The 26,024-nt window shown below is 41.3% G+C and overlaps 2 protein-coding genes across 3 annotated transcripts in view; one reads left to right on the top strand and one right to left on the bottom strand.

The window, feature by feature from the left end:
- The window catches only part of rxfp2a (relaxin family peptide receptor 2a), an 80,775-nt gene that overhangs the window by 5,765 nt on the left and 48,986 nt on the right, over window positions 1-26,024 (top strand). The window contains exons 1-2 of one of the 2 annotated variants that reach the window (XM_050040291.1): window positions 15,330-15,408; window positions 24,592-24,735. In XM_050040291.1, the coding sequence (XP_049896248.1) occupies window positions 15,354-15,408; window positions 24,592-24,735 (199 nt within the window). In that variant the 5' untranslated portion in view covers window positions 15,330-15,353. Of the gene's footprint in view, window positions 1-15,329; window positions 15,409-24,591; window positions 24,736-26,024 lie in introns of those variants that run through there. The other variant, XM_050040290.1, reaches the window with a different exon arrangement.
- LOC126388039 (serine/threonine-protein kinase pim-1-like) lies at window positions 9,031-12,549 on the bottom strand. The gene is made up of 9 exons (XM_050040928.1): window positions 12,495-12,549; window positions 12,213-12,311; window positions 11,381-11,809; window positions 11,028-11,122; window positions 10,889-10,936; window positions 10,447-10,665; window positions 9,536-9,713; window positions 9,240-9,407; window positions 9,031-9,135 (listed from the first exon to the last, which is right to left on the bottom strand). Exons 1-9 carry the CDS (start codon window positions 12,547-12,549, stop codon window positions 9,044-9,046), a joined length of 1,383 nt encoding a protein of 460 aa, XP_049896885.1. The 3' UTR covers window positions 9,031-9,043.

A 26,024-nucleotide genomic window follows, 5' to 3' on the forward strand; every position in this document is an offset into this window, starting at 1 on the left:
GCACTTTTCTTTTTTTAATCTTGTAAATTTTATACTGTCTGTTTTTAACATTATGTGCAAATAAACTAATCTAAACTAAAACTAAACATTATTCATCCCGTTATGCGTTGCCACGCATGTTTCCTCCTCCTGCAGCTGCCACGGTGTTGGCCTTTTCTGTAATATTTTAGTAGTATTTTAGTAGAATTAATCTCTGATCCTCACGAGAAATACTTTTTTTTCCTCACATACGGCGCTCTTTGAGGACGCTCAGTGACGCTCAGTGACGCTGCGCTTCTCTCATGATTGTGATTGGTCCGCTGCGTGCGCGTTCACGGCTCTTGATAAAGCAACCCTGGGTTGAGTTACCGAGTTGATATCCAGCGTCGTGATACCGATTATCCTGATTGCCATTGTTAGGGTTAGTCAACCCAGGATAGGTCTGGGTAACCCAGGAAAGGTTGATCTCGCTTCGTGATACAGGCCCCAGGTGTAGCTCATTCATGCTACTCTATGCATACACGCAGCAAATCCTCAGGCTGCAAAGACACTACCCCTGAAACCTGTGGTGAGTTATGTTGAGGTGTACATTCAAGGTGTTTTCTTAGTTTCTTTGATTTGTATGCTTTGGTTTTCTGCATGTGGCTTGTAAAACTTATTGACGTTTCAGTGTTTAAGGCCACATTTTCACCTGACGTCCAGCACACTCCCTGGGTTTGATGTCTGTCTTAAAGATGGTTGACTGCTGTTTTGCCGAGGGGTTGATTTTTCAGTGTGTTTTATTTATGTGATCGTTTGTAAAAGGTTATATAAACAGAAAAGGAAGTGGTGCAGTCTTCCACTTCCACATTCTAATGTGGTGTTTAGGCTGAATCCTCACTAAGAGTTGTTTTTTTACATCTTGTTTTTAGTTCATATAGTCAGTAAGCATTATTGTTACTACTTGGAAACCCTGTCTCTGCTATCCCTTTGTGTCAAATTGGCAAAAATAACTGTCTGAAATTGTCCTAGTCCTCACCCTCTTGTCACAGGTACACGATGTTGGTATCACAAATGTTCTGGTTTCTGCCTGTTCATTTGTAGTCCAAGTAATATTGACCAATCACATTTGAGTGGCAGCTAAACAGTCCCAGCGGAGAGGTGGGACACATTACTTATTAGCATTAGCTTAGCATTCATATGCAGATTTATCTCAGTTTACTTTGTGACAGGCTTATTACAAACCAGAGTCTGGATTTTCCCTTATGTTAAAACTACTAAAACTGGAGTGTTTTAGTTAAGACACACTTGTGGCTTATGGGCACAACAGTGTGCTGGACACACACCTTTATGAAGGTACACTTCAATTTTTGCTGCAACTGTGAGCAACATCAGATTTCCAAATGACGTTTACCTGTCCTCTGATAGATTCTCAAATTGTCATCTGAAATTGCCCTGCCTAGACAGGCTTATGCGGTAGACTGTCAGTTTCCATGTTGCCTATATTGGTGTCAGACCAAATATACAACTTATAGGAAAAAGAGCATAATTCTGTATGCACTTAAATTTGTAGTTTGTGTTATTCAGTCTAGTTTGTCTAATTTTATAAGCTTTAGAAATAAAACTACCCCTTACTTTGCCACTCACTCCCACCTCACATTTTCATGAAACCAAATTAAATCAAGATTTTTGTTCTGCCGTCTTAAAAAAGGTGCATACAAGTCATCATATTAAGTACGAATGTGCATTTAGAGCACAGGCTGAGACGGCATGATCATAGAGCTCATTGAGGCATGCAATGCTACATCCTGCAAAACTACGCCCAGCCGGGTGAACCCATGTTTTAAGGGAGTCCCAGAAAAGTACAGCTGAGGCTCATGGGAGTGACATTTGATTTGCAGGTTTTTGGCCATGAAAGAAAAAGTATTAAATACATTTAAAACTTTGGCCTGATGATGGCACTGAATGAAAAGTAAGTAGATTACCAAAGTTATTACAATTAGCGCTGAGAGGGAGATAAATGTCGGTGCCAAATTTTATGACAGTCCATTTCACAATTGTTGAGACATTTCACTCAAAACTAAAAGTGTCAGCATGGTGTTAGTGTTGAAGGGGAAGTCAGGGGGTCACCAAAGTCACTTGTATTCACACCATAAATGTTGGACAAAATCCATAGCAATATACCTGATAATTGCTTAGATATTTCACTCTGGACCAAAGTGGTGTACCTACTGTCATTGCTCTGGCCAGAATAGTGTTGCCACAATCATACCCAGAGTTATTTCAGAAACTCCTGTTGTACCTCTTTTTGGTTAATTTGAGCACAGATATTTTCTGTACTGCTACAGTGACATCTGTTCTTGACATATGTCTGTGGACAGCAAAGTGTGAAGCTGACATTTGTTTACTTATTGGACGAAATAAACATATTTGTAATCATTTTCAGGATGATATTACAGTTTCAAAAAATAATACCATTTCATGACTAAACAACTTTATGTTTAAGGTCTCGTTAGATTTTGGCACAAACATAACTTGACTGGTGAACGATCGTGGTTTGGGTTAACCTCCTGCGACCTCATCCCTCTGCAGATTTTGTTGCCCTTGTAGTAAGGTCACAATACTTCCTTCTTTCCTCCAAAAGGACATGAGTCATGATTCCCACAGTTTCCAGTGGGCTTTGTCACTTGATGTCATTTGTAAGCATTTGCTGAAATGATGATGATGCACTCGCTGTTCATAGTAATATTTGTGATAATAGAATATTTATCACTTATGGTCAGTTCAACTGACTTCCAAACATATTTTGGTATCAGCTACCAAGACGACTGCATTCTTTGTGGAAAACAGCGAGTCAGCTAGTGTTGTGCTTTTTATACTTGACTGTACTATGTTTGACTCTATACCTGTCTCCAAAGACACACATACAGGCAAGTTTTCGGAAAAAATAGGTTTATTGATACAGAATTCACCCGTATTTACATAATATGCCCATCAAGAATCCATGTGGTTATGTGAGTCCAGTGAGAGGTGACACTGTTGCGCAATATTTAATAGAAATTAACGTCACTTTTAAAATGATGCACATGGTGAACAAGGATTTGGCAAATGTGTCTCACCCTCCATTTTCCATTGACACAAGGAGGGATGCTGGCCAGGGAATGAGGCTGAACTAATTATCAACTGGACAGAGGCCAGTGTCTTTGACTGGAGGACCTCTGAGACTCTTTAATGTGCATGACTCTGCAACACAACAACAAAACAATCTGTAATTTAGAGAGGGAAGTAGAGAAATGCCATATTGCAGCATCTTGTTTAAGATTTAGAAGTGACTTCTTTTGGTCGGGTCACTGTGGGCTGAAAGCTGGGAGGACATTCAGCAGCTGCAGTGAAGAGGACCTGAATGACCTCCAGAGTACAGTGGCATTGTTTCCACTTCAGGCAACAGACATCCTTAACTTCTGATACAGCAGATGTGTGTTATTCTGTAGAGGACACCTTAAGGTCTGACTTATAATGACTTGAACTTTGCAGATCTTTCAAGCCTCATGTCATAACTAACTGAACTCTGCACCAGCGATGATGATGATTATACCTTAATTGTCAGATCAAGTCTAAAATTTTCCTTGCCTCAAAGCACCTCCATTTGCAACATCAAAAGGACAAACATTTAAAACAGGAATCAAAGATACATACATTTAACAACAATCAAGACCCTGTTAACATGCATCTTTGATTAAGCTCCATATGTAGTTTTAGGATTGACTGGTGCACAAATCCTGCTGTTCTTGTCTTTGTTTTCAGAGTGATTTTTCTTTCTTTATTCATTTTTTCTGTGAGATTCTCGGCTGCCCCTGTCTTTGTTTTGGTTCCCAGGCAGGGAGGATTTGTTAAATTACTTTCACCCTCTTCAACCTCCAGTTTTCATGTGGAAAGAAACGGCTTCTAAACAAAACAATTTGACTGGCTTGAAAATGTACTTCATGAACTGAAAACACACTGAAATAGCGACAGCTACGCCTATACTCGATGAATCTGGGGTTATAGTTACAGAACCTAACCAAGGTTGTCACTTTGGTAGTGACTTGTCAACTAACAGCATCCACCTGTCAGTCACGCCCTTAATTATGCATGACTTTAAGCCTCACTAAAACTGGAAACTGGTGAGTATTGTAATTATTCACCCCTGTGCAGTTGTCATGAAGGGGGGAAATAGCTATAGACAGCAACACAGTTTTTGTACCAGGCTGTAAACATGTTTATTTCTGCTAGAAAGTTGGGTATTTTAACATGGGGGTCTATGAGGACCCCCATGTCATTTTTCAGCCTCAGAGGATGCCACCTCTTACAAAGCAGCAGCTGTTTGACAGTGGAAACTAGAATTTGCATCCTTTGTCTCTTGTCGGATCGGCTACTAGAACATGTCGTGTCTCATCCTTCATGTAATTGTTGCTTCTTTTTTTTTTTTTTTTATGTATTGAACCAAGACCATAATCTTTCCCTAACCTTAACCAAATGCCTGAACGTAACCATAAGATACATTAGTGGTGCTCCAGTTGCTACAAGCATATGTGTTGTAAGAGTGGATACTGTAGGGACATATATGACATGGTTGTTGGTGTAAACACAGTGAGATTCATTGCAGCTGTAGGAACATTTTTGAGACTTTGAATAAACACTAATTAAAAAGGTTTCTATTATGCTACAAAATGAAGTTCAGGTGGCATTATGTTTCTCTCTGAATGAAACCGCAGTTGCAAATTAGCAGAATATAATCAAAACTTTAAGGAGTTGTAATGATCCTGTTTTCTGTCACACCTGTCATCCTTCAATCTCATTAGTCCTTCCCTGTTCCCAGAGTCTTCCCGTCACACCTGTTCTGTATTAGTCTCGTTTGCTCCACCCTTGTGTTCCTCCCCTCCACACTCTTGTTGTTAGTCAATCCCAATTTCCCTCCATTTGCCCATGCCCACCCACTCCAGCTGTGTCTCATTCTTGTGATTAGTTTTCTGTGTGTGTATATATATATATATATGTGTGTGTGTGTGTTTCCCTTTGTTCCTTGTCAGTTTGTCTGTGCTCATCCCTGTGTTCTTGCTGTCGTTCCCTGCTCCATTTCCTACCTGTTGTCGTGTCTTCTGTTTGGATTTTTTTTACCTGAGTTCATCGTTTTCAATTAGATTTGGTTCTTCTGTCATTTGGACTTTCTGTCACCTGTCTGTTCTGGATGTTTTTCATCAGCTTAAGTAAAGCTCACTTTTTGTTAAACCTCAAACCTGCCTGTTGCTCTGCATTTGGGTCCTTACTGAACTCCTGACGGGGGTCAGGGTTGGACTGAAGTGGAGGAGGAAGGAACACTTGCCATCAGAGTTTTGAGGAAGCTGGGGGAAAGGTTAATCTTGCAGCAAATATACGAGACTCAATGGGGTCCTAATGTCAGGCAGCACTTCCATGGATCTCTCAAAGGACCACTTATAACTATTTTAAACCATTTAGTGTAACTGTTTGTGAAACTCTGAAGCCAAGAGAAGCTATTTTTGTGTCCACTTTTGATACCAGAATGGAAAAGGACACAGGAGTCAAGTGGAATTTTTTTGGGAGTATGCACTTGCTTAGCAAATTACATATAAGTTACAGTTTGCTTATTACATCCAAGCTGCACATACTCTCCATGCAGGGCTGTTCTCGTGTAGCTATTAGACAAGCTTAAGTGAGACAGAAGCAGTAATGAAAATTGGCTCAGTCTTTCCAATTTACTACATTTTTAATGGAGTCAGAGGAGCAGAAACATGTAAATTCAGAAAGTCAAATGAAATTGCAGTCTCCACTCTCTGGATGGCACAAACAAGCCCTTTGTAGAAAAACCCATCAGTAGAAAGCCCTTTGGGAGTTAAGTGGCTGTGAAAGTGATTTTGCACTGACGGGTTTGATGAAGAATTATGTTTTTCTTCTCAATCAAAGAATAAATCAAAGTGTGTTTGGGCATAGTCCCTTCTATTTGTCCAGCAACTGTGTACCTTTCAGCAAAAAATGGATTTAATGCCCTCAGGGGATAATTGGTTGTATTTATTTTTACATTCTCATTTACACCCCATCTGGCGAGAAGACACTTCTCCAGTGAGATAAAATCAGACGTCACTGAGCTACAGATGGTTGAATGACTCAAGTCCAGGTATTTATGTTTTTGGGTGTCGTTAATGTAGTAAAAAGTCATGTAGTTGTCTTGGTTAGATGAAACTGGTGGGGAGGCAGGTTGTTTCGAGGCTTTGTTCAGACTGACAGCATTGCCTGAAAAACCCCTCAACACATTGCAATGTGAGGTCATCCAATAATCATAGAGGTGTACGCAGCCTCGTAGCTTACGTTGTAGTCTAATATCAAAGGTGTATTCCTGCAGTTACCTTGTAACCCATGTGACAACCTTCCAGAGTTGTAAAATCCTGTCTTTACACGAAAGGATCAAAGAAATCATCTTTGAGGTCATGATAATGAATAATGATTCATCTTTTTTTTTTGTTCTTAACCCTCTGAAGTTCCTAAATTTTGCTTAATGCAACAGTGTCTCTTAACTGAAAGCCAAATGCTTGGCCCTCCCAGCTGCTCACTCCTCATGAATAAACATTAGCTTACATGTTTGTTCTTTTTATCTTTAATCCCAAAATTATACACCTTTGTGATGCTTTCAGTGCAATGGACCGCTTCAGTCTGTGTGTGTGTGTGTATGTCGTTCCCATGTAATAGACTGCAGATGGTGAGGGTTGATCCCTGGTAAATGTTGATTCGGTTGTTTTCAGTCTTTATGTTCATTCAGAGCGGACAGCAAGGGCCTTTAGTTGTTTCTCTGGTCTCTTTATGGCCTCTGAGCCTTCTGATGCTCTCAGTAATACTGATCAAATGCAAAGGCTTTTGTGATGTATGAATTACACCAACTGTTTTCCCCACTGGGAGGCTTTCTGCCAGCTAAGACCACAAGTCCATCATGAATTTCAAACTGAATATGTGACATTAATTGATGTATTAAGGAAACAGAAGCTAGTTTTGGATTTAATTCTTGTCTTGTAAAAAAGTTGAAGCCATACAAAAGATTTGAATTGTAACTTTAAGTGAGTTTAATTACTATTTACTTTGACATAATTTAAACTTAGTCTCACGTTGAGCTTTATCTCACCAACTGCCTTTGTTTTTTCCATGAAATGGGATGTTGAAGCCCAACTATGGTAACTGCTGTTGTGCAGGGGTGTAAATATAAACAGTGCAGGCAGGGCAATTGCACTGGGGCCCAACGGGTGTGGAGGCCCAAAGAGAGAGTGGGACCTCCATCAGTATGTTGGGCAGAAAACAGGACCTTGCGAATAATTCAGATTAACACCTTAGAAATGTGCCTGTGATCAAAGACGAACTCACACTGATTTAAACATGTTGCCATTTGCTATATAAGACATTGAAAATGGAAACCCAGATCCATCATGGTTTTGTTTTGTTTTTTTAATTATATACAGATGTATATATTGTAAAATAGTCAGAAGCAGTGTATCACACAATATATAAATATATGCTTATTCTACATAAGCAACAACATAAAAACTCAATCAATCTCAAGGCAGTTGAATCAAATGCAACTGGACTTAGTTTTGTCTTAGAAGACGTTTCACCTCTTATCCAAGAGGCTTCATCAGTTCATGCTTGTCTGACTAGGCTGGAACTAGTCTGACAAACTGGTGTGGAAAACCCAGGTATTTAACCTCTGAGGAGGTCTTCACAAGGCCACTGATGTCATTGGTGCATTAGTGCTCCTGCTGCAACAGTGGTAGTTACAGTTATTGGAGTCACAGGAGGCCATTTGTGAATGACCATTGTTTTCGAGGTTAAGCTGTTAAACCTCCTGGGCAAGGATGAGAGGACAGCATGATAGGTGTGGGATAGGTGGTGTTGCAGACCTCCTCCTCTGTTGAGAGATGGTTTTTCCATCTTCACATAGATGGATTCTTTTACTCCTCTTTCAAACCATCTGTTTCCACTGTCCAAAATGTGCATGTTGCTGTCTTCAAAGGAGTGTGCTTTCTCCTTGAGGTGTAAATAGACAGCTGAGTCTTGCCCTGACGAGTTAGCCCCTCTGTGTTGGGCCATGCATTTGTTAAGTGGTTGTTTTGTTTCACCAATGTACAAGTCTGGGCATTCCTCGCTGCATTGGACAGCGTACACCAGGTTGCTCATCTGGGTGTGTGGTGTACGGTCTTTTGGACAAAGACTGGTACATCCAAAAGACCGTACACTACACACCCAGAAGAGCAACCTGGTGTACGCTGTCCAATGCAGCGAGGAATGCCCAGACTTGTACATTGGTGAAACAAAACAACCACTAAACAAATGCATGGCCCAACACAGAAAGGGTAACTCATCAGGGCAAGACTCAGCTGTCTATTTACACCTCAAGGAGAAAGCACACTCCTTTGAAGACAGCAACATGCACATTTTGGACAGTGGAGACAGATGGTTTGAAAGAGGAGTAAAAGAATCCATCTATGTGAAGATGGAAAAACCATCTCTCAACAGAGGAGGAGGTCTGCGACACCACCTATCCCACACCTATCATGCTGTCCTCTCATCCTTGCCCAGGAGATTTAACAGCTTAATCTCGAAAAACAGTGGTCATTCACAAATGGCCTCCTGTGACTCCAACGACTGTAATGACCACCGTTGCAGCAGGAGTTTCCGTTCATCTTTGTCAGACTAGTTCCAGCCTAGTCAGACAAACATGAACTGATGAAGCCTCTTGGATAAGAGGTGAAACGTCTTCTAAGACAAAACTAAGTCAAGTTGCGTTTGATTCAATTGCCTTGAGAGAACATAAAATAAAATTGTCATATGTCAGGTCTCTGATCATCTGATGAGACCATAAGATTATACATTAGCAAGTTGAGTCGCATAACTAGTAACTAGCATGCAGAAGGGCCCGTCATCATAGTGTGTGCTGGAGCCTGTTGTAACTTCCTTAGTTACAACAGTTGTGTTGTGATGTTCAGTGGTGAAAGAAGTATTCAGATCATGTCCTGGCCCAGTCCAAATGGTGGTGGGAGGTTCAGGATTATCTGAGCCAGGGGAGCTGCTGCATCTGCTCCAGAGTGGGGCGATCCTCTGGGTCCACAGCCAAACACACATTCAAGAAATTCAGGCAGCCTTAGAAGAGAGAGGGCAGAGAACGAAGCAAAGATTAGGGTGGGAGCTGCAGTTATTGTCAGTACCAAATCTCAGGTGCTGTATTGACAACAGCATTGTCTTACCTCTAGACAACTGCCTGCTGGACTTTAAACCTTTGCGGAGAAAGCTGTAGGTGGTGAACTGATCCACCAGCATGTCATGCAGCAGCGCGCCCAGCTGCCAGACTGTGGTGGGACCGGCCTCATATGTTCTGTGTCTCAGGTACTCTGGTGGCACGTATGCAAATGTTCCTACAATACACAGACACACACATGGAGACAGAGAGAAACAAAGAATGAGGAGTGAGTTTTCAATGAAGGTCATCGCTCCAGAGATCAACAGATGGATGAAGAGCAGGAGCAGAAGGCAGACATCGTACCAGCAAAGACACGACAGGGTTCATTCTCAATCAAGCAGCCACATCCAAAATCAATGATCCGCACTCGGGGGACATCGGAGCTGGTCTCAATGAGGACATTGTCCGTTTTGATGTCCCGATGGAAGACTCCCACCGAGTGCATCTTGATGCATGCTTCCACCAGCTGCTTCATGATGTTCTGAGACAGAGACAAAGACAAACAGATGAGTTATAGTGGAGTGACGAAGGGAGTGTAGGGTGGTACTTTCACATTATGTGACAATGTTGCAGCTTCCACACAAAACTGTTGCTCAAAGTTCAGTTACGTCCATTTGAGAACTGAGCTGAGAACAATGACATTTAAATGCTGGTGACACCAAAGATAACACAGTGTAAGGGTGCCTGGGTGTAAAGGTGTTTCTGAACTGAGTGTGAAGCCGGACTGCAAATAAAGTCCATGTTGATGCAAATTTGGATCCACAAAGGGTTGCACAAATTGAGGCAAGAAAATGTTTCAGCTCCAGCAGAAGCTTTGCTCTCATCTTGAGGCTTTATGACTCCAATTCATGAACTTACAGAGACAAGACAAAAAGGACTGCTGGCAAGCTCACAGCTAACATTGGCTGTTTGGGACGACTCAACACACACTGCAAAAACAATCCAGCATCACTATATAATCTATTAACTAATAATAAAGCCATTACTTACAACTTAGGAACCCTTTATAAAGGTGGACTACGAGACAGTGGTAACTAAATATGAAACAAATTTAAGATTTAGGTTTTTGTATGCACCAAATTTTAAAAATGTAGGTGTGATAGCAGCCCTCAACTCTCCACAGACACTGACAACATTGAAAATTGTAAGCTTGGCACAGTTTTAAGGGAACACCACACACAGATATGAAAACATGCTCCAACCAGTTTCAGTACCTTAGCCTGGTCTTCTGTCAGAGAATCACAGCTGTTGACATAGTCCAACAGGTCCATAGAGGGGACTGGTCTCTCCATGACCAGGAGAATCTCCTGGTCCAGATCATACCAGTCCAACAATGTGACAGCAGCAGACTGTCCCACTAAATGTGGTCCACTTGCCACCTTCATCATTAGGACCGCCTCCAGAGGGAGCGAGTGCGACATCCCATTTATGATCTGAAAGAAACAAAATACAGAACAAAATTTGTGGTTGTGAATGTGTGTTTTAATAGAGGTGGTTGTGAATGTGTGTTTTAATAGAGGTGGTTGTGAATGTGTGTTTTAATAGAGGTGGTTGTGAATGTGTGTTTTCCTCGTCAACAACAGAGTAACAACAAAGTGAAAAAGTTCAACCATGATTTTAACAGTTGATGCTGAGACATCAGATTAAGTCACTCACCACTTGCCGATATTTGACGCGAGCTTTAGGGATGCGTTTGATCGCCACCTACAGGACAGAATCACCAGTGCTTTGGTTAGTACAGGGAGTGATGACTTTGTGTGTATGTGTGATGTGAGAATACGGATGTTATACTTACCGGTAAACTGTCGGAGTTCCTTACTCCAGCATAGACCGAACCAAAGCCTCCTTCTCCGAGCTTATGAAGCTGCAGGTACTTGGCCTCAAAGTTGGCTGCACACACACACAAACACACAACAGTCAGTTGTGAGGAACGTCTAACACTGAGCCTGTTTATATCTGGTATTAACATGTATCTCGAGTGATCTGATCACAAGTGGACAGGGCTGAATACAAGTGTAAACAACCAGCAAGCAAGCAGTTAGTGAGAGTGTGGACATAGTAACTGTTCATGGGGCTGTCTCGGCTGTCCACTTCACAAACACACACTCACATACAGTCATCTAATTATTTCTCACACTATCAGCTTACCTCTGCTGGAGCTGACTGAGTCGAACGCACTCCCGTTGTCCTGTTGGGAGGCTGAAGGGCTGCTGGAGCTCGGGGAGACTTCACAGCCGCTGTCCCTTCTTGGCGTCCTGGGAGTCTCTGTTGCTGGCATATGCTCAGCAAAGGCCTCCGTCCGACCCTCAGTCTCTGTGACGCCCACCACTGACACCTCAGTGGGCTTGTCAGTGTTTGCATCACAGTTGTCACCCCTCTGTTTCTTACTGGGGGTCTTGGTTTGGGTGTTGGCCTTCCTTTTCGTCCCCTTGGCCTGCACAGTCTCCACTGCCACTATAGTGGGTTCACTGCTACCTCGCTGCCTTTTTCTGGGTGACTCTGGGCAATCCAAGCTGATCTTTCTTTTCTGGCTTGTCACCTCAGAGTCTTCTCCCTGGCAGATCTTGGGTTTGAGCTCTACAAACAAGAGAAATCCACTTTACATCAACTTGTTGATCTTAAATGATTCTGTGAAAGTCTGTATTAAGTTTAACAACATTGTTTTGTGATGTTCAGTCCCACCAGTTTCAAATTTAACTGTTTTCCCCACAACATCTGCACATGTAAAATACTGTATGATAAGGTCAGGTAAAGACTGTTACAAGGTCACAGTTTACAAAGTGAATTTCAGGTCTGTGACAAGACACAAAGTTTGATCTCCTGCATAAAAGTCAGATGTCCTGCATGACTACCCACCATCACTATGTCTACACTGTTATCAGTGTCAGCAAGTGACTAAGTACATTTAAGTCACTGCACTTAAAGGAAGACTCAACCCATTAAATGACCATTTGTAAATCAATTAGTCGTGCTTTCTTACCTTGAACTCGTGGAGCTGTTTTCCTCAAAGGCGTCCACAGAAAAGGATGAACAAATCGGTTTTCTGATGGACCGGGGAACTTGTTCAGCAACAGCACAACTGTATTAAACATTCAGACAAAATGAAATTAATTACTTTGTAAACAGGTTAAAATATTTTGACTGCACTGACAAATATTCAACTTTTTGCATGAAAAACACGCTGAACTACAGAAAAAGTGACAGTAAGGGACTTTTTGCATGTAAAAACAGGTGAAGCTGTTTAACAGGATTTGACACTTACATGAATCGTTCTCTGGGTTCAGAGAATGTAGAGTTTTTGACGTCTCAGCGTCCATGTTGTTTTGTGAGCGTACTCAATAGGAATGTCTCCAAAAAATCGTGTGTGTGTCTCTCCAATACTTGTGTAAAACTCTGCTGAATTGTGGAGAGAGGGTCTACTTACCAGTTTCTGTGTGTTCCGAGGTCTTTGGTGGTGATTCTGAGTTCCATTCTGTGACATCACGTTTTGATGTCAGGCTAAAATACCATGGCAACCAAAAAACTACCATTGGTTCTAAAACACAGAGCAGGCAAATTCAAAAAGCCAAAATCAAACAATAACAAGATTACACATTTATCATGTGATTATCATGATGTTATTTGTTTATTGATGATAAATTATTGATGAGACCTGCATTCATTGATTTCTTTGGTCGCTCAAGGACAGTGCAACAAGCTGCTGTTGCGCACGCTCCCGTGTGCCTTGCCTCTCTGCAGCTCTGCAACAGCTTTCACAGTGTGCAATATTAGCTAATGTTTGCTAACAAATGGAGTCTGGTGACATAAACAAATGACCTGACGTGCTTTTTCTACCCCTTTTCACATATTCAGACGTGGTGGCCAAAATAAATGACACTAAAACAAATGCAGTAGTCTGATGAATTGAAAATAAACAAGAATAAACAAGTGCCATCAAATATAAAATAATAGGGCACCTTAATGCACTTTAATCTGATCGCTTTTAGTGACTCAACAACCAGTACCTCTTGATGCTGCACATGCACATGATTAAATCATCTGAGAAGTATTTCTCTCAGGAACACTGAGTTACTCATTTTCTTCCTCCACATTCTGCATTTCTCTGTGCTCAGCTTTGCTGTTTTGCATCAGAACAACAGTAATTTAGATAAATTCACCATTCAAGTTTGGTGGAGTGTACATGTACTTTTTATGTACATATATTGTCAGTTTCTATGTTGCATCTGTCATTTACTGCCTGATAATAAAACACAAGTATGTCTTGTTCAGTGCATGTTTCTATCAAAGAGATATTTCTGAACAAGCATGTTGCCTGAATGGCCTGGCTCAGATTCAGATGTTGTCAGGGTGCCCAGAAGGCCAGCGACAACTCTGAGTCCTCCAAGCAAAACACAGAGCAGCCCTGCAACATGTGCTCAGTGTTTATACTGACTGGAGTTACAACCCTGCTGCCGCCTGCTGCCTGCTGCTTATCTTACCTTGTCAGAGGGTTCATGAAAACTTTTGTGAAGCACACTTTGCACCAAAAGCTCCCTCTCTGCTCCTTTAACTATTTCAAAGCTTCTTCTGTGGAACTCAAACACATCTGTATATCACACCATCCAAAACAGAAATGACAAACTGAAACACAGTGATGAAACTTTTATTAACATGAAAAAAAAATCAAATGAGATCAGAAAACTGTATCAAGCCCTTTGAACGCAAAAAGAAGAAGATTTTCAAAGTGTCAGTATAAAAGGTCAATGACATAAAGGCGTACAAGCTGTTAAAAACCAAATGTCTCCAATTATGTCCAATAAAGCTCAACTCTGGCAGGTTTTTCAAAGTTGGACATTTAGATAATTACGCTTATTCATTTCACTGAGAGTCAGAGGAGATGATGGATACCATTATTCTAAAAGTGAGTGGTATCAATCTTCTCAAGTAGCCGACTCATAAAATTAAAATGAACTCATTGTTGAATAGAGGAATAAGCCAAGGCTGTTTCTGCTTTATCAATTCTGGTCCTTTATTCACAAAAGAAAAGATGTAGAGGCAGTAAAAAACATGATTTCTTCCAAGATTGAGAAATACAGCAGATATAAATCACAGTGCGTCCTCTCTGCTGCTGTCAGCTCCACTAACCCTCAGCTTTACCTTTAGGAAAAGGAGACAGCGTGGCCACAGTCCAGCAGGTCCTTTAACAGGGGAGCAGTCTTTAACTTAAGTAAAAAGTAGCAATACCACAGTGTAGAAATACTCAAGTACTCAAATACAAGTAAAAGTCCCACATTCAAACTCTTACTGAGTAAAAGTGTTAGTAAAAGTAACAGTATTCATCATGCAGAATGGCCCGTCTCATCAGTATTTATTTCATCTTACTGAATCATAATCATCAATGTATTCATGTGTTTATCACTTTAATGCTGTAGCTGGTAAAGGTGGAGATCATTCCACTTTTTTGGGTTGCTAGGGCTGCTGTCAATCTGCGCCTTCTCAGGGCAACATAAAAGTTTATCTTGGGTGCCTTGGTACATTGGACAACAAGCAAGGACAGCAGAGAAGGTACCCACACACCAATGCAACTGGGCTGGACAGCAACAAAAAGGTTCACACCACTGCTGCAGACTGACTTCACACTTTGCCTGGCTCAGGACAGGTGGCAGAAAGTGATCATCAGCAGGTGTGTCATAGAAATAATTTGCGGAAAAGGAAGTGGAAGAAGGTGTCTGTTGGTGTGTGAATGTGTGTGACAGACAGAGAGAGAGAGAGAGAGAGAGAGAGAGAGAGAGAGAGAGAGAGAGGGGAGGAGGAGGAGAAGCAGCAGAAGCAGAAGAAAGAGGATGAGGAGGAGGATACGGTGGCTCACAGAAGAGTGTGCACAGAGCTCCGAGGAGGACAGTGTGGAGAGGATGTTGCTGTCTTTGCGCACCGGCTCGGTTTTGCTTTCCACGGTGCATCCGTCGCCTTAGTTCGCCTTTTCGGTCTTTTTGGTAATGTCGGACATGCTTTAACATTTTGGACTGATTTGGACTTCTGCTGCTGACTTTTCTATCGACTGGCAGGTTTTCACTGATCGTGGATCGGTCTGAGGATTTATAGCCGGAGCGACCTGAGCGCAGTGAAACTTCTGAGCCTCAGGATGGAAGTACCTGTCATCTTTTTGCTGTTCCACCTGACCCATACTGAGATCAGAGGTAAAGAGAAATGGAGGGAGGAGGAGGTGACATGACTATTCTTTTGAGATGATACACTGTAGAGCACTTCTTTTTAATGCTGTTGCATCACTGGAGTCTTTTTGTAATATTTGTTATGTATCGTATTTTATGAATGCAATTATTAGGCTACAGGATGTATTTTATTTATATTATGGTTACAGGCAGTTTCCCTATTTTTTATCACAGGATTTGTTTTTATCAAGTGGTTCAAGGTGCTTTCATGAATGAACACTGACATCAGAGGAAGAGACAATTGTGCAGAATTAAACTGTCAATAAATCAATATTAACTCCACAGGAAGCTGAGGGCTCTTCATGTTTTAAAATCCTCAGCGGATAGTTAGCACTAAATAAGGTCTGTAGATATTAGAGTTGGACCAGTCCGCTGCTCAGATGGAGGTGATGAAATAGGCTGTGGTATGACCACTGTCCTCACAAGATATACAATCCTAAAATGTATAGGATGCTTTTTCAGGAGCTTTCCGGAGATTGGCTTTGGTTTAAATCATTAACTATTGATAAGATTCATAATTAAGTACATAGGGGACGTGAGACCAACAATGTTTCTCTGTCACATCTCAGTCTTCCAGATTTTACTGTCAAAGAGGGTTTCCCAGACTGGGGGGGGGGGTCCAATATTCATATCTTATTTATTCAGGCCCACACACAGTCTCTCCACCTCCCAGTCTGTGACTCATCTTCACATCTACTCTTGTGTCAGAAATGTGAGAGTGAAGTCTGTATAAACATTTCACAGACAGACAAGCTCGAAGTCGTGTTGGTGTTGAATTGTTCCAACTGTGGTGCAGTTCCTGTTGTTGTTGTTCAGTTAATATGATCATGGGAAGACGATACCTTACGCAGTTTATAAGAAGTTAGTTGTGATCGGTGGCACGCTTTGATGCACAGGTCTTTGTGTTAATCGAAATGTCTTTGTAAACTCTGTTTTTTGCTTTTTAATATCACTTGACATTCACAGTGATCATCCAGGCTCAATACGACTAAGAACTGTAAAAGATTATTACTAAAAACTTGAAATTATACACAAAAATCACCAGACGGGAAAATAAAAAAAGAACAAAGAGCACAAATCAACACAACGAAGCAAAATGCATCAGTCAGTAATCAGCAGATAGTAGAGACTACACCAACATTTCAGTGCCTCTCTGCTGCATCTCAACATCTCAGTCAGGAATGCTAATCTTATTTAAAGAACTGATTTTTCTGAATAAATTCAAGAAGCTATTACAAGTCAAGTTTTTTTTTCCAATAGAGTGACAGAGGACATCTTTAATTCATTGTCAGGGATGATTTCTGTCACAGAGGCACAAACGCTATTACATTTTTTGGCACTGTCAGTGAGGAAGAGTCCCCTATAGACACTCAGCTCAGTCGAACATCAGTCCCTGTCAGCTAACAACAAATTACAAAATATGCAGAGATGATTGCTGACATCTAGCAGGTCGAGTCTTTCCTGTGTTCAGGGAGAGAGGGCAGTCAGTCCATTTTAGAGACTTGAACTGAGATCCCAGTGCAGCAGAGTGAGGAGCAGGATTCAACCATCAAGATGATTAGATAATTTCTGGTTGCCTGGTAGTTATTCAGTACTCCCGACTGATGATATTATAGTATAGTGTGATATTTGTCTGATTGATTGCTGAATAGAAGAGTTGTAATGAGCACCCATCAGCCTTGGTGTGAGCATCCTCCAGACTGGCCGGCCACAGCGGCTGGCAGGATGTCAGGTTTTCTTGTTATTTCTTGGCTTCAGTCTTCATGTGAAAAGGTTCTCTGCCTCTGAGAGAGGTGTTGTGTTAAACTGAATCTGCTCTTGGTGGCTGGGAAGACAAGTGCCCTGAACACCTCTAACAGGAGGTGCCCAGGAGGCATCCTGATCAGATGCCCGAACCACCTCAACTGACCACTTTCGACATGAGAGAGCAGCGGCTCTACTCCGAGCTCCCTCTGGATGTCTGAGCTCCTTACCCTATCTCTAAGGCTGAGCCCAGCCACCCCATGGAGGAAACTCATTTGAGTATTCTTGTATTCGCGATCTTATTCTTTCGGTCACTACCCAGAGCTCATGACCATAGGTGAGGGTTGGGACATTGATGGACCAGTAAATCGAAAGATTCGCCTTTCAGCTCAGCTCCCTCTTCACCACAATGTCAGGGCCATTGTAAGTTAAAAAAATATGGAGCTGGTGGAGATAATATTCCAATAAAAAAGTCAGAATTTCTGAATTTAAAGTCGGAAACTTACAAAGTACAAAGGTCAGAGATTCTCTGAGATTAATGTCACAAATTTATGAGAAGAAGGAAACCTGGAAAATTAGCAATGAATTCACGCTGCTAACCCAAACCACATAGTAAAACTGTAATGGTGTAATGACGGGTACTGCAGGGGCGGAAATCCCGGGGGGGGGGACAGGGGGGACATGACTCCCCCTTCAGTAAAGCTGTACCCCCCAGAATCATTTGAGACACAATTAATAATTTTTGAACAATACAGTAGTATTTAATGAAAGCACAATGTAAGCGGTGCTCATTATAATCGCCCAATAATGTGCTATTTAAATCTTAAAAGATTTAGTCCCCCCCCCTCCCACTCCTAGTAGTGGTATATCCCACACTCTTTCCAACGGGCGGGGCTGCTTGGCAGCAGCAGCAGCGTATGGCTGGAACCGCTGCGCACATCGCGCATCGCAGGGTAAGATGTTCACTCACACAGACACAGTTTAACTTACACANAGTGGTATATCCCACACTCTTTCCAACGGGCGGGGCTGCTTGGCAGCAGCAGCAGCGTATGGCTGGAACCGCTGCTCACATCGCGCATCGCAGGGTACACTCATACAGACACAGTTTAACTTACACAAGTTACAACACATCCCATTTACTGTTACAACAAGCCCCAGGCCCCGGCTGATAATATAAACTGTCTGCAACATTTCTCCTGCATTGTTCAAAAGCCTACTCAATTACAAGTGCTGCTAAGCTAAAAGCTAATGATGAAGCTCAGAGTTTAGTGATAGTCAGAGAGGACAGGAGAGAAAGAAGAGGGAGAGGACAGGACAAGAGCAGTCAGTGGTGGAGCGGCTCGTAGCTAATGGGTACCTGTCTGTAGGCTCTCCACCTGTCAGTTAGACAAACATGAAAGACGTGCAGTCTAACTGACGAGGAGCGGTCATTATGTGCGACTATTATGCACGGTTGTGAGGTGCGCAGCGGCAGATCTGACAGCACACTGTTTATAAACCAGTTTACCAGTTTAATTGCAGGAAATGTTTAGTTAAGCCATTTCTCATAAGTATAGACATTCACTCTGCCTGTTGGAGAGATAAAGAGAAGATTAAAGCGTCAAATTGCGGTAAAAGATGCTGTATAAAAGACAGGCTACAACTTTTTGTCCTTGTCCCCCCCTGGAATTATTCTCTAAAATTTTACTGTTTATTGTCCCCCCCAACTATGAAATGGGATTTTCGCCCCTGGGGTACCGTACAGTTTATCTTGTAAATGTGGGACTTCAATCACAGAAATTCTGTTTATTTTTGTTTGTTTGTTTGTTTGTTATTTAATTGGAATATTACCTGTCTGACCCAGCTCTTTTTTAACATACAATGGCTCTAATATGCCATCATAGTTATCTATATGTGTATTTCAGATGTTAGCGCCACAGGGCACCTTTAAATACTACAATTAAGCTTGTAGGTGTAATGAACCAAATATAAACATTCATTAATTCTCTTTTTAAACATTTACAAATCAAACTTAACATGAAGCTTTTTTTTTTTTTTTCTTAAACTGAGTTCAAAGTGGTGTTTATCAATAGCACTTTATGGAAAAATGCAGGCTTCACATTTAATTCAGTTCCGTTCAGCTTTATTGTCACACGGAAATTAGGTTTGCAGCCAAGATAAACAATAAGACATTTACTTCCATGAGATGATGTTGCCGGAGATCTCAGAGGACATTTTGTGAGACCACGTCATAAAGGCACTTGCCCTACATCACTAGAAAGATAAAACCCATAAACTGGGGCTGATAACTGAGAGACATCTATGTGTCCAGAGGAAATAATATACTGCCTGATTTGGATCTGTCTGTTTTCAGTCTTGTTCATTGACAGTTTCCTTTGTTCAGATGTTTGCTCTTATTTCAGTCACTTTCTCTTGAGCATGTGTGCCTTTCTGTGAGTTATTTATCATTTATCCGCAGATGACCTTTTTATGAGTGCTGCAATTTCTTTATCATCCCAAGTTTCAAGTTATGTGTTGTCAAATGCACAACAAGTACCAAAACAGTCATTGCCATTGACAACTTTGGGTCTTAGGCACCTTCCAACAATGTACTTGTGTATATAACAACTATATGTATAAAGCAAGAGTCAAATTCAATGTTATCAGGAATGTAGTGAATGTAAATGAGTACTGTGTATATGACAGTTAGTAAAAGTACATGACGGTAAAGTGGCAGGGTCAAGTGATGAGCTCAGGAGCTATTGAGTTTAACAGTCTAATGTCCTGCGGCAGGATGAAGCTGTCACAGCCTGGTAGCGTCAGACGGCAGCAGGCAGAACAGTTTGTGCCTGGGTGTGTGGGGTCTCTGATCATCCTTCTTGCTTTCGTCCTTTCTTCCTGTGTAGAGGTCCTCTGTGGACGGCAGCTCTGTCCAGGTGATGTACTGAGCAGTTATCCCCATCCTCTGTGTTCAGCACCGTTGCTCTCGTTGACACTGCTTATGAGAACAAACAGATTTGCACACATATCTTTGTTCTCCAGCACATTGGGTTTGCAATAAAACTGGGATTACAGAGGTGAAGTGCTGACTCTCAGTTTTGAGGATGTCAGCACTTTAACCTCGAGCTCAGTGTTTAATTTCAAATGCAGTATGCCGTCCAAACACCTATAGTTTGCATTTGTCACATTTGTCTGAAATGCACACTTAGGAAAATGAAGTTGCCAAACAGTCTTACAGTGCCTTAATATTAATGTGTTTTTCAAACCTCTAGGAGTAAATAAGTTATGCAGTGTGTGTGTAGACTTGTACACTTGACGTCTTGCGTTTCATTTTGTGGGGTGACACCACCCTGACCAGGATAAATGGGTATAAAAATCAAACCAATTTTGGGTATTGCTCCAGGGCTCTATGACTCTATGAATACCAAATTAGCCCTATGAATACATAAACAGTGAATCACATTACTAAAACATTGAGACTTTCTTGGTGATAAACATTTAAGATTGACCACACTTGTTCCTTTATTCTGCAGCGCCACAGGACTCAGTGTACTCCTCTGGTGTGTCTGTTTTCATTTGTTGCATGCTGTCAAACATGGACTCTTTTATGTAGCTGAAGTACTGCAGGCACAACTCAGGTTAAATCTCGACAGATTTATATCTGTGTTCTGGTCTGTTCGTGGATTAAAAGGTCAGACTGCGGAGGCCATACGACCGTCTACACAGTCACTCATGCTGTTGCTCAATATGTGTATGAATGTGTAAAGAATAAAACTAAAATGAAGAAACCTTAGTGAAGTTGCTGAGGGGAGAGTTACAGATCAAACAGAAGAAGAAAATTTCTTGTTTCATTTAGATATTGCAACTTATCAGAGACCTGCTGACTAACAGAGAGTAGCCTTTAGAAATGTCATGAGAACTGTGTGTTCAGCTGTGTGCTATGGTCACAGCACATGACAGTAGGTGCTGTAATCACCACTGAAGTCAAAAAAATCAGAGAGAGAACATGAAAGATGGAACTTGGCTGACTTTAGAAACGCCATTGTTTTATTGTTTTGCATTCACACTTATTCTACGTCTCCCATTCATTAAACTCTTCACACATGACAGCAGTAGTTTTTCCCTCACCATGATGGCAGTTTGAAAATTACATTAAGGAACAAGTGCACTTACACACTTTCTCACAGAATTTTAAAGCTTATTTTGTGGTGAAACGAGTGTTTATCTCCACTGCTTGGACCGTGACCAGATTCTGAGGGAGGCAGGGCCGCTTTAATAACGTCTGTACTTGTTCTGTCTGCCTCATAAAGCCTCATAAAGTAAGTTCTCTCAACAGTTTCATTGTTGATAAGTTCTGATGATAATTTAAAACTCTGACAGCTCATTTCATTTTCTGTTTGCTGTTGAAAATTAGAATTCATTGTGCAGTATTTTGCATAATTACAATACGCAAAGCAACGATTAAAGTGGTTTCCATTTACAAAGCCTAAAACAGATTCCCTGCAGAGGTCACCAAACTCAATTATGTATACCTACCATTTGTCTTTATGGTTGGAGATCTGAATCATTGCATGGAGGTTAAACAGATGAGAAGTCACACAGCATCATATCATTGGGGTACAACACAAGTGCAGTGAAATCTGGTCTGCATCTAATCACTGTCTGACTGTTAAAAGAGGGAAAGCTATGTGTGTAGGATGTGAATCTCATTCCTGTGCTGCTGTTTACTAACCTGAAAACTTGCTGTCTTCTTCTGTGCTTGCTTGTCTTCATCACCCTTCCTGGGGAGTCCTCAGTCAGGCCAGCTGTTTGTTACTGGTATGAACAGGTGGTGCTGAATGGTCTTGGGATTAACTGAAAGTTTGTGTGTTTAGGCCTTGGGGTACAAGTTTATAGATAGTAATTCCAGCATTGGACATGCACAAATGGCAGCTTTAAATATGTGCACCTAACAAACAAGGAAAAAAAGAAGGAGAGAGAAAGAAAAACATGATGGTGGGAGAACTTAAATGCAAATTTAAAATGTTCTGTATTACATCCTGATTAAACTCTTTATACTTAGAGGTGCAGTGTGTAAGAATTAGGGGAATATGTTTGCTGAGATGGAATATAATATAGCCTTATAAGTATGTTTTCCTTAGTGTATAATCACCTGCAAATGAGAATTGTTGTGTTTTTTTACTCTAGAATGAGCTGTTTATATTTACATAGAGGTCTCTTTCACTCCACAATAAATGAACCCAGTGATTCAAATTGGCAGAAACCCTGAATGAAGCAGTTTCATGTTAAAAATCACAGCTTAATAGACGCTGTCCAGCTTGTCGCAGAGGGGCTGGCAACTACGGTGGCCAATGTGAAAACGTGAAACGTGAAACGTGAATGTCCCCATCAAACTAGAGCAAGTCCAGTTGCCTACGATATAGCATTTAAAATTATAATGGGTGATTATTGGATGATGAGAATCTTCACCAACAAAATCAAAGTGCAAGTGGTCACTCTGTCAAAGCCCAAGTCACAAACCCAGGTTATTTCCAACCTGAAAGAGGAAAAAGTTTTTGGCTTTAACTCATCATTATGAAGTAAATGTTGATTGCACAACATAATGATTGCAGAACAATGACACCATCAGTGTTTAGATTAGTTCCCTATAAGCCATGCCATGATGGTTTGATTTACAACACAAAGGAAGTGGTAAACTGTTGCCCAACCAAACAAGAAGAAGACAGTGTTTTGTTTATCCCCAGTTACCAAAGAGAATCAGTCTAGGTTCTTTGCAGGTACTATTATCAGCAGTAGAAATGGCGGACGGTGGAACAACCAAAGTAACTGTGAAAAAACAACCTGCAGTGTGTCCTGTGTTGTTGATGGTTGCTGGGCTCTGGGGAGAATTGTTGTGTGTTTGTTACTTTAGAATGAGCTGTTTATATTTACATAGGGAGCAGGTCTTTGTCTAAGGAGTCTGCTGCCATGTTTCTACAGTAGCCCAAATTGGACAAACCAAATGCTGGCTCCAGATGGGGACATTCACGTTTTCACATTGGCCACCGTAGTTGCCAGCCCCTCTGCGACAAGCTGGACAGCATCACTTAAACTGTGATTTTTAACGTGAAACTGCTTCATTCAGGGTTTCTGCCAATTTGAATCACTGGGTTCATTTATTGTGGAGTGAAAGAGACCTCTGTGGATACATTAGCATCCACTTATAACCTCCTGAGCGTCTGGATCTTAAGTTATTAGAAAAATGTAAGCACACATTAGCAGGTGCAGGGCTAATGGCTTGTCTCCAACATGTCAATCATTACTAAGAATTCTAATGATGACATCCCAGAGAAAAATCCAGGTCATATTCAAAGAAATTCCTACAAGTTACCTGCCAACAAGCTACCCTGTATCAACATTTAAAAATGACATACTTGTTCCTCTTTCAATCCTGCAGCGAAAACTTTTACTTTCCCCTTAAATGTTTGTGGCGTCATTAGAAAAAGTCACTGACATGTATTGTTTGCTGAAGAGCTATTAGGTCTGTTTATATAGGGTTGCAGTATGAAGAGAGTAATGCTTGATGTGTCCCATGCAGATGTGAGTAAGGGCTTTGTGTTACCTGGCAGGCAAAACTGAGGGACTTGTTTCTGGTTTGTTTAACAAGCCAGAGACAGGACAGACTGCAGTAAATGAACAGCCATGATAAGTCTTTATGACCGCAAGAGTCTTGTGACTAACTTGTGTTTGGACGTGAGTTGTGAAGCTGTGGTAAATGATGAATCCGGACGGTTTATGAGAAGTTATTAAACTGTGAGATAAATGAATCGTCTGTTTAGTCACACTAGTTTACAAGTTGTGGGTGTATCAAAATATAGGATATCAGTTAAGCAATGGCACAGAACTAGTGGTAGAGATGGGCTGTTCAGGAGGATGGGGGAAATTTGAGTCTCATAAATAAGACAGGGAGTGAACAAGACAGTTTGGATGGCTTTTGTTAACATCAGTTGAAATGTCCATTAAAAATACAGCTTTGAATGTGATAAGGCTGGAGTCAGCGAAGGTTACATTAATGAGGCTCAGCAATAATATCTCCTCATGCCACTGAATGTAATCCAGGTTTTGCTAAAATGTTTCTATGTCCACATTCGTTTTGTTTGTTGCCGTGTGTACGACTCTTTCCCCTGAGTTTATTAAGTATTTGCAGCCATCACACAGCAGCAGGGTCAATATGAACGCCGCTAAAATGAGAGCATGACCATGGCACAATAGCGGTGACCTAATTAGTTATAGTTAATACTTGTTGCCAGCAATTAGAGAAACTAAATGTCCTGTTGACAAAACAGACTTGTTGCTGAGTAACACTTTTCCCTGCTGTTGAAATTTGGTGCTACTTGTGAGAACGTTTCGTGTAATCTCACTCTCTTTTCTGCATGTTTCCCTCAGCGCTGATGGACAGCAGGATGGAGGTAGAAGCTAAATGCCCCCTCGGCCACTTCCCCTGTGGGAACTTGAGTGAGTGCCTCCCCCAGGCTTTGCAGTGTAACGGACACAAAGACTGTCGCAATGGAGCTGATGAGTGGAGCTGTGGTAAGTGTCTACTTGTGGAATAAAACCCAAGTCATTGTACATCAAATAGCAAATTTGCCTCTTCACAATGTACAGGATGGGCACGTTTGTGAAAGACAGCAAGTCCTTCAGACAGCACTTCATCACAAATACAAATGCTCTACATCTCTAACATTACTATGCCAAGGACAAAAATCCTCATTCAACAGTGCTGAGCAAAGGATAGTATTTTAAAATATAGTGCCGGCTTGAATAAGTCTTCCTTCAGCTATGCTGTGGCCTCCAGTAAATATATGAGAGTCCCCAAGGTGATCGTAAAGAAGCCAAGAAAAGCAGTGCACATTTGGTAGAGTTGATCATGTCCTTTGCAAGTGAGCCGTTGAGAGTAAATCAAATAAGAATTCAAAGCTCTCAAATTAGCTCCGAGCTGTGCAAGAGAATTTTAAACTTTCAATTAAACTTGATACTCACCGTTGTGACCTGGCAAGAGACTGGAGAGCAGCTCCAACATAATAACAGCTGTCATTTCTAAGTGCAACTGGACTTGAAGAAGTTTCATTTTTCATCCAAGAGGCTTCTTTAGTTCTGCTTCTTCTAGATCTGAGGAAGCCTCTTGGATAAAAAATGAAACATCTTCAAAAAACTAGAGCAAGTCCAGTTGCCTACGATACAGCATTTAAAATTATAATGGGTGATTATTGGATGATGAGAATCTTCACCAACAAAATCAAAGTGCAAGTAGTCACTCTGTCAAAGCCCAAGTCACAAACCCAGGTTATTTCCTCACTCTGTCAAAGCCCAAGTCACAAACCCAGGTTATTTCCAACCTGAAAGAGGAAAAAGTTTTTGGCTTTAACTCATCATTATGAAGTAAATGTTGATTGCACAACAATGATACCATCAATGCTTAGATTAGTTCCCTATAAGCCATGCCATGATGGTTTGGTTTACAACACAAAGGAAGTGGTAAACTGTTGCCCAACCAAACAAGAAGAAGACAGTGTTTTGTTTATCCCCAGTTACCAAAGAGAATCAGTCTAGGTTCTTTGCAGGTACTATTATCAGCAGTAGAAATGGCGGACGGTGGAACAACCAAAGTAACTGTGGAAAACAACCTGCAGTGTGTCCTGTGTTGTTGATGGTTGCTGGGCTCTGGGGAAAATGGACAGTGAACCAGTTGTTTTGTGACACCAGCGCTAACAATAATGCTGTTTGGAAATACTAGGGGGGAAAAGTTTTCTGTTTCCACTTTAAGTGAAGAAAACTTTTAACAATTGCCAAGCTTCCCTCAACGTACAGAGGAACAGGCT

Source organism: Epinephelus moara, chromosome 3, assembly GCF_006386435.1.
Source record: "Epinephelus moara isolate mb chromosome 3, YSFRI_EMoa_1.0, whole genome shotgun sequence".
Taxonomy (NCBI): domain Eukaryota; kingdom Metazoa; phylum Chordata; class Actinopteri; order Perciformes; family Serranidae; genus Epinephelus; species Epinephelus moara.

Coding starts and splice junctions, on each gene's coding strand:
- LOC126388039 (XM_050040928.1), bottom strand. CDS start 12,549: ATGGACGCTGAGACGTCAAAAACTCTACATTCTCTGAACCCAGAGAAC. Junction 9,714..10,446: donor TGACAGAAGACCAGGCTAAG/GTACTGAAACTG, acceptor TCTCTGTCTCAG/AACATCATGAAGCAGCTGGT. Junction 9,408..9,535: donor ACCCTGTCGTGTCTTTGCTG/GTACGATGTCTG, acceptor TGTGTATTGTAG/GAACATTTGCATACGTGCCA.